The 14,973-nt window shown below is 39.0% G+C and overlaps 1 protein-coding gene across 2 annotated transcripts in view; it reads left to right on the top strand.

The window, feature by feature from the left end:
- Window positions 1-9,738, top strand: part of scara5 (scavenger receptor class A, member 5 (putative)) — a 103,587-nt gene extending 93,849 nt beyond the window's left edge. The window contains exons 10-11 of one of the 2 annotated variants that reach the window (XM_062044900.1): window positions 3,579-3,767; window positions 8,288-9,738. In XM_062044900.1, the coding sequence (XP_061900884.1) occupies window positions 3,579-3,767; window positions 8,288-8,421 (323 nt within the window). In that variant the 3' untranslated portion in view covers window positions 8,422-9,738. The remainder of the gene's footprint in view (window positions 1-3,578; window positions 3,768-8,287) is intronic. The other variant, XM_062044899.1, reaches the window with a different exon arrangement.
- Window positions 9,739-14,973: the final 5,235 nt, after the last annotated feature.

The following is a 14,973-nucleotide window of genomic DNA, read 5'->3' as shown; positions in this document are numbered from 1 at the left end:
TCATCATTTCATGACCCAAGCAAAACACTTTTTACATTTTTATACTGAAATAAATACACCTACAACTAATTAAATAAAAACATAGAAAAAACTACCAGCAGCGGTAAAGTTCAGATCCATGAAGGAAAGAAGGAAGTGAATGAATGTTTATAACTGAATACATTTACATATGTATACACATTTGTTTTCTTTTTTTATTATTATTTTTTAATGAATTAAGTAACAACCTTTTTCCAAAACACAATATAGAATGTGAGATATAACAGGATAATGCATACATTTATCATTTGTTTTCAAAACGCTTACAAAAAAGTGGGACCCCAAAAATTTACTGTGGGACCCCATTTTTATGACTTGATGGGGTCTCTGGGACCCCATTTTGAAAATTCCTAGCGCCAACACTGCTGTCAACAGAGGATAAAAAATTATTTATTTTAATAAATATATTATTTATAAAGCAAGTTTGAGTATCAGTGGCAAATTTTCACCTAGTCCCGGCCTTGGTGTGCTGCCCGCCTTGGCACGCATATATGTGTCCTCTTTTTGGGATTTCAGAATATGGTCAGCCTAATGGTAAGGAGTCACAACTGCTATTTTTTTCTTCCTGTTCTAATGGATTACTTTTCCTTCAAAATGTATTTTCCTCTAGTAGTTCATGTTATTATTGTATTTTAGCATTAGCATCCATTTGTGACACTTACAATACAAAGTAAAATTATGACGAGCTAACAAGAGCAAACTACTTGACTTTGTGGCAGATGAAAATTTATGACCAGACCTAATACCCTTTCTGGTTTCACTCTTGCGCTCTCGTGCATTTTGTCAGAGAGAAGCTAGTAGCTGGTCCGGAATAGCGTTGGCGTGTTTGTTTACTTCTCTTTCTCATTTCCTCTGGAGAGATTTTCTTGGAGAGGCGATAAATCATAACGGGGACAAGAGCGCAGCTGCTCATGTCGCCTTAGGGATATGAGACGCTAGGTGGTTACATGCTATTATACTGAACATAAACATTACATATTATTTACACATATTTGGGTCACCGTAGCAACATGAGCTGCTAGCTAATGGCTAGACTACATGCCCTCCTGAGAACCAGCGTCCACTAGCTGTCAGCTAACAGCTCAGGACACTGCAAAAGGGGCTTATTAAGTTAATTGGGGGCCCAAGACAAACCTACCCTTATTTCCAACTTTTTACCTAACAATACAACATACTGATTACCCTAAATTCCGGAATATAAGCCACTACTTTTTTCCTACACTTTGAACCCTGCATATTGCAGTTGCTGGATGTTTCAGCAGTTGCTGGATATTCCATCTCCATCGTTGGGGTCCCTGCAGGTGGTCTGGGCGGTCCTGTGGCGGCCGACTTGGGTGGGGTGGCCTGTGGCGGGCAATCCCCCACCCCTCTGCGGGGTGGCGGATTGGGCTCGTGGGGGCGGCGTTGATGGTGGGGCGGGGGTGGTCTTCCTGTCCGGTTGCAGGGGGTCTCTGGGCCGCTCGGAGCGGGGCATCCTGCCTTTCTGTCCGCGTGGGGTGTGGTCTCTCGCTGGCTTGGGGGATGGTTGTCCCCTGCTTCTCCCGTGCCCTGTCCTCTGCCGGGGGCGTCTGTCTACGGCCTGCTGCTGGCCTGCTCTGGGGTTCCAGTCGCTGGCCAGCCTGGCTGCGTGGGGCCGGTGGTCCCTTGTTCCCTGGGCACCACACCTGCTGTTTTGAGTTGGGCTCTCTGGGTGGCTGGGGCCGTACTCTGGCTCCGGCACATACTGGTAGACAAATATATTGTACATACAAATACACATATATACTCACATACACACATAGGTACCTACGCTCCCACATACATACACAAATACCGTACATACATACACACTCAAAGTTCGTACATCCACACGCACATTCACTGTACAAACATACATATACACATACTGTACATATACAAGCACATATGCATACATAGTCACGCATATAATCACGTTTCGTCAAACATATATTAACGTTGTTCCACAAGGGGAAACTGGGTAAAACACGGTACACTGACCAAGCTTAACCTATTGTTGCTATAACAATCTACAAGGCTTCTCTTTCTTCCCCTCCATTTATCTGCTTTCTTTAGTATTTCAAGATATCATTACTTATATGTATTGTTGCATTTGAACAAGTGTATTGTTGATAATAGAGGTCATTATTGTTATTATTCATTATCAATAGTGTTATTTCTATTGGTATTTTTATTGCTCCCTTTGTAGTGCAATAATGTTCATTATCATTTCTGTGTTATTAATATTTGTTTCACTAACTGCTTCTCTGCTTTCACTTTTACTATCATATTTGTACATAATGTATTTGCTGATGCTGTTCTGTTGTTGTTGTTGTTGTTGCTGCTATTGTTTTGTTTGTTGTTGTTGTCTCTCTGTCTTATCCCCCTCTTGTCCCCACAATTTCCCCCTCTGTCTTTGTTACAAAGACAGATTTATGTTATTATTTGGCGCAGCCAAATAATAACATAAATCCATTTAATAAAGTCAAATACAAATAAGGCAACAAGAGAAGTATCCCACACTTCCCTTTGTAAAGTAAATCTGTACAGCCGATATGGACATCTACATCAACAATATAATTTGCCTGAGAAGCTGGACAGGACAAAAAATAAATAAAATAAAACAAATGAACCCTGCATATCATGCATATTCATACGTGCTATCGTAATGTAATCAAGCTATTGTCGTTAGCATAAGCTAACACAAGTGTCTGTATTAATATTATTAACTTACAATGGCATTATTTTTGTATTGTTTCAGTTTTGTAAATTCTTCAGTAAATTCACCAAAACGTCACTGTGTAGTTATTTAATCTGTTTATCGGATTGGACATTTAGCTTCCGCAGCTAGTGGGTCCATGACAATGACTTCTGTTTTGGTTGATCAGCCGTTATATTGCCATGTTACAGACACCATTTGTAAACAATTAAGGTATGTAAATACACATTTACAAAATATTTCAGTGTAAATAACTAATTTCACAATGTATATATCTGCGACTAATAGTCCGGTGTGTGTGTAATATATGGAAAAAAAAATTTTCCTTTCTGAAATTTAGTAGGTGCGGCTTATCTGCCGGTGCACTCTATAGCGCGGAAAATACGGTAATAATGTGTTGTTTGAAACTACCATGCAAGTAGCATATTAGAAGGAAGGAACATTTAATCAACAATTAATGAAGTGAAAGTCATTTTTGGAGACCATTTTTATGAGCAAAGTTGGACAGAATGTGACACGTAGTGTTATTATTGTGAAGGCCGGAAGGGTGTGACTGGTGGGGAAAAAAGAGCTAATGACATTGGGCGTGTTGGAATGAGTCACGAGACTGTACAATAAAAAAGGCCCTCTTAGGTTTCTTTTCTGCCGAGCTCGCACTAGAACCTCAGTTACAATATTTCACTTTCGGGGGCCTCTGTAATTTTCAGGGCCCTAGACAGCTGTCTGTGTTTGCACAATGGCAAGTCTTCCCCTGCCTATAAGAGACACGTACGTCTCTTGCACTATGTGAGATCCAAAGACGCTCATCGACTTGTCTTCGCAGTGGAGGACACCCTGGTGCGCCTGGTCAACGGCTCGGGTCCTCATGAGGGTCGCGTGGAGGTCTTCCACGAGCGCCGCTGGGGGACGGTGTGCGACGACGTGTGGGACAAAAAGGATGGAGACGTGGTCTGCAGGATGCTGGGATACCGAGAGGCAGCCGAGGTCCATAAGACGGGACGCTTCGGACAAGGTTTGCTGCACTAAAACTGTTCTGTAGCTATACTTTGTCATACAGTCAAATGTTCGGAGACACTTTCTAATGCAGTGTTTTTCTAACTTTTTTGAGCCAAGGCACATTTTTTGCATTGAAAAAATCCAGAGGCACACCGCGAGCAGAAAACATTAAAAAATTAAACTCAGCAGCCGATATTGACAATAAAAAGTATTTCTCGCAATTGTTGGATACAAATTCAAACCATAACCACCCATGCATCACTATAACTCTTGTCTCAAAGTAGGTGTACTGTCACGACCTGTCACATCACGTTGTGACTTATTTTTAGTTTTTTGGTGTTTTCCTAGGTGTAGTGTTTTGCTGTTGATTGTCATGAACGGATGTACTTTGTGGACGCCGTCTGCTCCACACGCTGTAAGTCTTTGCTGTCGTCCAGCATTCTGTTTTTGTTTACTTTGCAGACAGTTCAGTTTTAGTTTCATTTTGCATACCCATCCTTAAGCTTCAATGCCTTTTTTTAGTGGCACTTGCCTTTTGTTTATTTTTGGTTGAAGCATTAGATACCTTTTTACCTTCCCACTACCTCCCACATATTGTGATCACGACAAACCATGTTCCCGACATCTACAAAGCAATTAGCTACCTTGCTGCCACCTACTAATATGCCGAGCTCTCGACAGTACAGACACTCAACAACGGCTCATTATTTGCGGATTATAGTTACTGGTTTGCATAAAATAATTTATACCCAATTAGGTGGAATTACATAATGTCCCACGGCAAACCAAACAATATCTCACGGTACACTAGTGTGCCGCGGCACAGTGGTTGAAAAACACTGTTCTAATGAATGAGAACATGTCTGCAAAATGTTATATCACACATGATGTGATATGCTTTGGATCTTGAGACATTTCTATGGATATACAGTACTCGTCATATGTTTAGAGACACTTTTGCTTGGGTTGTCCTCATACAACTTTTTCACTTGGATCTTGAGTATTGGCTGATATCGATGCGATATCAGCCCGAATAATCATATTTGCCAACCTTGAGACCTCCGAATTTGGGAGATGGGGGGGGTGTGAGATGGGGGGAGGAGTATATTTATAGCTAGAATTCAGTGAAATTCAAGTATTTATATATATATATATATATATATATATATATATATATATATATATATATATATATATATATATATATATATATATATATATATTTATATATATATATATATATATATATATATATATATATATATATATATATATATATATATATATATATATATATATATATATATATATATATATATATATATAATAAATACTTGACTTTCAGTGAATTCTGGATATATATATATATGTATATATATATATATATATATATATATATATATATATATATATATATATATATATATATATATATATATATATATATATATATATATATATTTATTTATTTATTTTATTATGTATATATACTGTATATACATACAAATAAAATAAAATAAATACTTGAATTTCAGTGTTCATTTATTTACACATAACACTCCTCTATTCATTGTTGTATTTGAAAGTGCAATGCTTTGCAGCCAGTAGCACAGCCTTTGAAGGAGCATAGGTATGGGCAGTGTAATATTCTGGGTTGGAGTCAATAACCAGGCGAGGTGATGAAGTTACGTCTCTTTACTTCATACTTCAGAACCGACTCCCACACTTGCCGTCAGGGTGCGCAATACAACGTAAACCGTTGGCCAACCAAAAAGTAACCACAGAACACTATACCCAACATTCACCAGGAGATGACAACAAACAACTTAGATCACTCTATTACAGGCAGCATCTGTGAAATTTAATTTGCAGGAAAGGAGTGAGTTTAGGGTTGAATTGTCCATCCTCGTTCTACTCTGTCACTCTTTGTCGCCATGACTGTCTCTTCTTCGTCTCCTTCTTCTTGTGTGTGCAGTTGTGCACTCTCCAAAAGCCATAGATGTTATAACGTGACTGGGCCGGCATGCTATTTATATGGAGGAAAAGCGGACGTGACGACGGGCTGTCCTCACTCAGGTCCGCACGGACCTGGAGGGGGCGTGCCTTAAGTCCGGCTGGAAATCAGGAGAAATTCGGGAGAATGGTTGTCCCGGGAGATTTTCGGGAGAGGCACTGAAATTCGGGAGTTTACCGGAAAATTCGGGAGGGTTGGCAAGTATGCGAATAATAGCACAAACTTTTGTTATTTTGTAGTGTGGAATGTTAAAAAAAGGCTTCATCAAGTGAAATTACTCAAACAGAGTACAATGGTAGGTATAAAAAACACTAACCTATTTAATAACTGGAAATGACTTATGCTGGCTTTAATTGAATTGATGTGGAGTGTTAATTTGGTTTTGGTGACATCTTGTGGCCACAATAGTACTAACTTTAGTGCAAAACGCAGACCTGTTTGTTACTGATATTTTCTAGCCAGTTTGTGCTTTAGAGACTTTGTATGTGTTAGTAATATGCATCTATGATTATTTGATACTTGTTTATATTGACAAATGTGCTGTTTTAGACTGCAGTATTGTTCAATTAAGAACACTTACTACGTATGTCTAGCTCGTGTGCTGTTTTGTGCTTAGCTGTAGTGGAACTGCTTGCTCCTAGCAGCCTGTAGCCTACCATTGTTTACCTTTTGTAAATGACTTGACTGAAGTGTAGTGTAAAAATAAGATAAAAGACCAACCTTGTCTGTCCACTGGGGGACCTTTAGATGTTAACTGCCTGTCCAGCTTTAAACAAGTAAACACGCTGCATGACTGCTTGTATCTGAGATTTTAGATGAAGCCGATATCATCCGATACTTATTTTTTTCTGCTAAGGGACCGATATATGATATCATTATCCAATCGGCACCCCTAACCTAACTTTTGCATTTGACTTAATTGGAAGCAGTGGTGTGCCGTCAGGGCCAGCAACGCCTTCTCTGCTGGCCTATGGCTTAGTGGTTAGAGTGTCCGCCCTGAGATCGGTAGGTTGGAGTTCAAATCCCAGCCGAGTCATACCAAAGACTATAAAAATGGGACCCATTACCTCCCTGCTTGGCACTCAGCATCAAGGGTTGGAATTGGGGGTTAAATCACCAAAATGATTCCCGGGCGCGGCGCCGCTGCTGCCCACTGCTCCCCAAGGGGATGGGTCAAATGCAGAGGACAAATTTCACCACACCTAGTGTGTGTGTGACAATTATTGGTACTTTAACTTTAACTTTAACATAACCACAAATCATGATCATAATTAAGGATAAATAAATAAAAAGATTTACTTTCCCTAAATATCTAAAAGTATTCATATTCTCTTCATGTAATATTATGCTCCTTCCAGTGCTGTTGTTTTTAGTTGTAGTTTGTATCCAATCAGAATTCAGCTAGCTTATGTTGCCATGCTGTACGAAATCTGCCGGAGGCCTTCAGAATCAACAATTACAGTGCACGGGGACATACAGGTGATAGACAGTGGCGATAGCCAATCAGATTACGAGTTGTTGTCAGTAAGGCCTTCTAGATGGCCTCACGTTGAACGTGACATTTATGCGTCCCGGAAGAGATGGTGCTGCAGGGAATTCTGGGAATTTGTTCTGTTGGGTTTACGTTGTGTTGCGGTGAAAATATTCTCCTAAAATGTGTTTGTCATTGTTGTGTAGTATGGTTTCACTATATGGCACATGTTTATGACAGTGTCGGCGTTGTTCATACGGCCACCCTTAGTGTGTAATGTATGGCTGTTGACTAAGTATGAATTAATTCGCATGTGTTCAATTCAACAGGAACATTAAAAATGGCAATGATCGATCACAGTGAAATTCAAACCTGACATCATCAATTAAAGATCATCATTGACCTATCAAACGCTACTGTATACTAGCAAGACCATTTTCAAGAAGCATGTTTAAAAAGAATCTGCATCTCGTGAGACGATGTCGGAAGCTAGCTCAGATATTCTATCGATCAAGTGGGGAAATGATTGCTATTTCCTCTTGACTCAGCCGTAGACGAGGGGTATCCCGTCATCTTATACAGCGTCGTATGGTGAGTTCAAATATATTTTTCCCTTTTAATATGTTTTTTCAATTTTAATTTTGACAGTACCACATAAACTATGTTGTGTACTGTTGAGGTGATTCAATGCCCAGTAGGGCGTAATAGTGTTTCTGTATAATATTTCTCCAGCAATGGTCATGTGGTGACATCAATGACAGTATTTTGAGAGGTAATCATTGAAGTCGGACATCACTGAAGGCCTAGGTGGGAAACGCACGGCCTGCCATTGATTGGAAGGTGTCTCCAAACTTTTGACAACACTGTATATTTAAATGACACATGATTTGGTATGCTTTGGATCATGAACTGTTTTTTTAGTAGATAAATAAATCTAGAATGATACTTGGATAGATATTGTAGATAAATACACAGTGACACATGATATGGTATTCTTTGGATCAAGTGCTGTCCCAACAGATGAGTGACAACATGTGTTCTCTGTCTGCAGGCACAGGTCTCATCTGGATGGACGACGTAGCGTGCACGGGCTCCGAGGACGCCATCCACCAGTGCCAGTTCTCCGGTTGGGGAAAAACCAATTGCGGGCACGTGGAGGACGCTGGCGTGACGTGCGCCACTTAAAAAAGTCCACTGCCCATGCGCGCTGAGCTAAAAACTTAATGGTTATGTGGCGGACATTTTTGCCCTGCTCCAACACAAAGGTTTTGATTCACGGGATGGCAGTGTGAGCGCTACATAGTGGCACCTCCTCGAGACTCCAATGCAGTGCTTGTATGTCCTCTGTGGGGTTGGGAGGGGCTGATCCCGTCTCATCTGTCACGTCCATGTGAGGAGCTTTTTGGCAGACGCCTTATTATTGTTATTGTCCATATTCTGATTATTATTCTGATTAGTACTATGACACCAACACATAGCCATATCCATGTCAGACTGATGGACTACACATGTTAGTGGACACTCAATAACATCGCCTTTGCTTTAATCCATTCGTACGGCCTGGGTCTGGACTACAAACGCACCGAAAAGAGTCGCCAAAAGCAACATGCAAGCGCCCTACGTCTGTTTATTTTCACCGTCATCTCAATGTCATCACAATGCGTCTCCTTGCGTATCAAATAGGATATCCTCTGAGTATTTTCTCAGGAAGCTCAGCCAAGTTAACGGTGACAATTTGGACGACGCCAAAACCCGGGCGGCCCTCGGAGGAATGTTTTTTCTAGCAGAACCACAAGTTCATGTGTCGGAGAGACGCCACAAACTCAGCCAAAGGATGCATCAATGGCGTCGCCTCCCGCTAACCTCCTGGCAGCACATTCTCTTGCCTTGTCATGTGATCTCCTGATTCCTTTCGACGCGTTGGGTTGATTGGCAACACTAAATTGGCCCAAGAGTGTGAATGTGAGTGTGAATGTTGTCTGTCTATCCGTGTTGGCCTTGTCATGAGGTGGCAACTTGTCCAGGGTGTACCCCACCTTCCGCCCGAATGCAGCTGGGATAGCCCCCCCCCCTTAACCCCTTCACACACACACACACACACACACACACACACACACACACACACACACACACACACAACCCCAAGAGTGACAAGCAGTACAAAATGGATGGATGGAGGGGCTTCAAATAACTCAAATACTTAAAAGCGCTCTTGATGCTTTTGAAAATGAGAAATATTTTAAAGCAAGTGCCCTTAGATGTCTTTTCCTATGAACCTTTTCAACATGTGTCATGTCATACATGTGTTTTTTATTAAGTTGTTCCACATTTACTGGAAAAGGGAAAAATGCCCTATGTCGATTTTTGTACTACTAAACTGCATATGCACTGCTGAAAAAATAAAAGTATGTTTTGTTTAAACAGGTGAATGTCATACAATCATACATTGCGTCATCTTTAACGATTATGCACAAATGTTTTATTTAATGAAACCTTAAAGGGAAACTGCAGTCCCCTCCTAGGTTTCTCATTGTATCCCATTTGGTTGATTTTTTTATTGCCCTGATGTGGGATCTGAGCCGAGGATGTCGTTGTGGCTTGTGCAGCCCTTTGAGACACTTGTGATTAAGGGCTATATAAATAAACTTTGATTGATTGATTGATTGATTGATAATTACGGAAAGAGATGAGTCAGCTTCTACGAAAACACGAAAAGCATTTGAGTTTGTAATGCCCAACACTTTGTACTGACTGAAAAACATGCACAATCATATTACAGTATATGGGTCATTTTTTTTATATGGTGCCTTTTGCGTCCCCAGTATAAATCATGTCATATTTTCTCAAAATATTTACAATTGCTCATTCCATTAGTTTCTTTGTGTATGGTAAATTGTTGTCTATCATAAATACAGTGATATGGGCTTCAAACATTAGAATATATATTTTTTAAAGCTTTTGTTAAAGTTCTATTATGCGATTTTGCCATGTCCCTGGTGCTGTTTATTCAACTTTAATCTAGAAAATAACAAATAAAAACATATATTTTTAATTTTTTTTTGTTATGATATAATTATCATAGACAAGCTCTCTTTAGTCATATGGTGTATATTATCAAAATCGTAAAAAGAATTACAAAAAAATAAGGTTCTATGTCTGTCCCTGTGGTCGCTGTCCACTCTGTTAAGTTGCGTTACTGTCCCTTTAAGAAAACAACCACATTTGTCAGTGACATCATTCTCATCAGGTAACATCACACCAGTGGCGGGAAACTCAACTCTGGTAAGCTGTGTGGTTTTTTAGCTCTCTTACTATCTGATGTTGATGTTTTTATGAAGTGAATTTAATGTGGTTGAACATAACGTGTCCACTCTGTTAGGCCTAAATAATAAGGAGATCAATCAAATTGAAATTTTTCAAAACATGTTTGTGTGAAATTATAGATTTCTTATCAATTATTCAAGTCCATGCTAGCTGTTATGTTAACACAGGCAGGCTGAAGGCTAACTTTAGCTCAAAATGTCCACCGTGTTAGTGTCCACCGTGTTAGCCTCATTCAACTAACACGGTGGACATCAACCTAACAGAGTGGACATGTATATAGTAATGTTGACTGTTCCTCCTGGGGCTTCTTGTGTTTTCTTACCTCTGTGGGGTTTAGACCTGTCTGGTCATGTTACTGGGCTGTTTCCTCAGGGTATGCCCAATCCAGCCTAATTTCCTGCAATTCTGTTTATTGGTTCCTGTTTTGTGATTCGCCAGAGCGGTGGTTATTTTGTAGAAATGTGTAATTTACCCAAGAAAATGAACAGAAAATTAAATATTTGGAAATCTATGTTCTTTCACTTTCTTCCAAGTCAGAAAGTTTAGTCATACTATAATTAATAAAATGCATTCAATCACATTCCGGTTTTATCTGAATTTTGTCCACTATGTTATGAAACTGTCCACCCTGTTAGAGCTATGTCCACTCTGTTATGTTAGTATTCTTTCACTGAAACGTTTAATGAAAATAAAATATATCAACTATGTACTTGTAGTTACATAAAGATATGTAAGGGGTTGATAATAATGATATAACATTTTAGTAATTTGTATCATAATTCATATTTCTTAAGAAATGAAATAGATTAATATCCCCCGTTCTCAAAAACGCCCTTGTTTTTCTCAATATAAGCTATTTAAAAATGTATGTATTCTAAAAGTATATCTGCTTAGAGTGAGGGATATACAATCCATATAGGAAAGTCATTATACAGGCAATCATGCACTGAAAACACATGTATGCTGTTATGCATATGTCCTTAACAGAGTGGACATATCCCGTGTGTCACCTCTCATTAATATAGCTAAATATACTATGATTTAGGTGCCTGAGTTCGACCAATATGTTTTTCAGCAAGTTACATATGTCATGTATACAATAGAACATAAAAATATTGGTAAATCAACTATTTATTTTTTACAAGTTATGAAGTCCAAATGGCACCCTATAAAAAAAACGACCCATATGTAAAGTATTGGCCAACATTTCATGTTTTGTTTGTACAGAGCTAACTCGACAGCGTATGCACTGTAGTGTACGTTGATGTGTTGCATGTATCATGATCAATAGTATAGTGACTTACTCGATGGTCCAGCTTGCCGGGTATGTGTCCAGTTGATTTGGGTAAACAATCCATTAATTCAGCATAGCTTGGCTCAAAGTTCCAGATTTGCAGCGTGACCATGTCTCACTCTCCAAAGTTTCAGCCTCTTCTTCATGCTCGCTTCTTTAAGCAGCAGTTCATCCTCTGTATATTTAGCTTAAAAAAATCAGGTTATGAATCCTCATTTGTCCAAAAATAGTCATCTTTGTTGTCTGGTACCAAGTTTGCCAAGATTACAAAACACACTCGCATTTGATTCCGGGAGTATTGGAACAAATTTGTTGCAAGAAGTCGGAAGTGCACTGCTATAGAAACAGAAATAAATGCACCAAAGAATTAGTTCTGGCTGTGTATAAAATGACCAAAATACTGTAAATACATGTTACATATTGTTATGAACATGTATGTTACTACGTTATACATAGATTTGCAGTGTGTATATTAAACATTGATGGCGGGTTTTGAAGGCTGACTCCCGTTAGCGTTTTTTATCATCTTTAAAATGTTCTTGTCTCTCATAATGATTGTGAACAATAGGCAAAATTCCCCCAAAAAAGTGCAGTTTTCCCCTTTAGATCAATACATTTTGTGTTGCAGAATTTATACAGTCTACTTGCATTGGGGCCCAAGTTGTGCAGGGGCCCAGGACATAGATAGAGCTACAGGACTCTGGTACACGTTTAAGGTTGTTTGGTCGCAAAAGCTGCCTTTTAATTTGTTTAATTTTGCCTCTTTGAGAATAATAGACTTAGACTTAGACTTAGACTTCCTTTTTATTGCCATTCAAATTTGAACTTTACAGCACAGATAAGAACGAAATGTCGTTACATAAGCTCATGGTAGTGCAGGATAAAAAAAAGCAATAAGGTGCATATATAAATAAATAAATATATATAAATAATATATAAATATATATATATATATATATATATATATATATATATATATATATATATATATATATATATATATATATATATATATATATATATATATATATATAAAATAAATAAATATGTATAAATAAATAAATAGATTACTGTACAGATAAATATATTGCACTTTCTCACGTTTATGGATGTATGTTATATTGTCTTTTTTTATTCAAGCGAGTTAATCCATTTTGGGGGGAGTTGAGGGGATAATTTAATTATGATGCATTCAAGAGTCTTACGGCCTGAGGGAAGAAGCTGTTACAGATACTAATGAATATATAGTAAAAATAGAAATGTAAGATAAATACATTAAAAACATATTGAAAAAAATATTGAACATTTTAAGACCAAATATATAATGGATAAAAAGTAAAAATATAAAATACGAAACTTTTTGGGAAAAAAATAAATCAATAAATGGAATTTGGGCCCTATGCAATGAGATGGCGACTTGTCCAGGGTGTACCCTGCCTTCTGCCCGAGTGAAGCTGGGATAGGCTCCAGCTTTTAATATTAATATTGAAGTAAATTATATTTATAAAGCGCTTTTTCTCTAGTGACTCAATGCACTTTACATTGAGAACCCCATTACCAACATTGACACCAGTGTGAGAGAAACTGGCAGCCAAGTGGGTTGTGTCTATGGGTGTCTCACCCACAGACACAGACACAACCAACGACAGTGACTAGGATATAGCGGAAGCTGGACTCGAACCAGGAACCCTCAAGGTTTTAGCCGCTCATCTACCATCTGAGCCACGCCGTGGTTGTACTGTACTCTATCATACCAAGAGCTGTTTTTTCTATTTTGTCTTACAATATTTAGCTGCAAGAGTGAGTGGAAATATAACATTGCATTCCCAAACACAATGATACACAAGAGTGCACATGTAGCTAACATGTTTTGTTTTTGTCATTTTCACGTCCTTGCAGCGTATCCGGATGTGAGCCAGCTGTCATAATAAATCATGATAGCACAGCTGATGTTTTCTTAGCGTGACCAGATGATTTATAAAGAACATTTTCCGAGCAGTTGAAAAGGGCCTTGATCCCAAGATGATGTCATCAGCCCAAAAAATTGGACCAGAGCTGCAAGCAGGTGTGCGATTTTCAGAAACAAAACAAGTGACCAACATGATTTTTTTTTAGAACTGTAATTCATCCAATTAATGTTTCCTGTTGAAAACATGTTCTCATTCCACAAAGGGGGTGGTGGCGCCAAAGACCGAGAGCGCCATAGTCTTCCCATGTAAGTCCCCTTTCACATTTCTGCTCCTTGTCCTTGGCCTGGACATGATCAAAGGGGACCAAATAGGGGACAAGCTGTTCTGTGTGTGGACAAAAAAGGGAGGTCAAAGCCAAGTTTGAGAAGTTCGACAGCATTGAGGAGACAAGTGATAAAAGCACCATTTTTATTATGACGTCTGAATCACAGTGTTGTTGCTGTGCAGCCAATAAAGACACACTCATTAAATGCTTAGTTACTAAGCATATACTGTAAATCTGTTTTGGTTACATTATCTACCCCACTGAAATGTGTGCGCCTGTAACCACAACATCACTGACCTCTGGTGGCAAATAGTTGTATTACAGTTACGGTAAATAAAAGTGTAGTTGACCTCCGGTAGTAAAAATCCGCCGCTGAAGATACACTATATTGCCAAAAGTATTTGGCCACCTGCCTTGACTCACATATGAACTTGAAGTGCCATCCCATCCCTTACCCATAGGGTTCAATATGATGTCTGTCCACCTTTTGCAGCTATTACAGCTCAACTCTTTGGGAAGGCTGTCCACAAGTTTGCGGAGTGTGTTTATGGGAATTTTTGACCATTCTTCCAAAAGCACATTGGTGAGGTCACACACTGATGTTGGTCGAGAAGGCCTGGCTCTCAGTCTCCGTTTTAATTCATCCCAAAGGTGTTCTATCGGCTTCAGGTCAGGACTCTGTGCAGGCCAGTCAAGTTCATCCACACAGGACTCTGTCATCCATGTCCTTATGGACCTTGCTTTGTGCACTGGTGCACAGTCATGTAGGAAGAGGAAGGGGTCCGCTCCAAACTGTTCCCACAAGATTGGGAGCATGGAATTGTCCAAAATGTTTTGGTATCCTAGAGCATTCAAAGTTTCTTTCACTGGAACTAAGGGGACAA

The sequence above is a fragment of the Entelurus aequoreus genome, linkage group LG04, assembly GCF_033978785.1.
Source record: "Entelurus aequoreus isolate RoL-2023_Sb linkage group LG04, RoL_Eaeq_v1.1, whole genome shotgun sequence".
Classification (NCBI taxonomy): domain Eukaryota; kingdom Metazoa; phylum Chordata; class Actinopteri; order Syngnathiformes; family Syngnathidae; genus Entelurus; species Entelurus aequoreus.
Note: the sequence above shows the minus strand (reverse complement) of the source record. Positions and strands in the feature narration are given on the sequence as shown.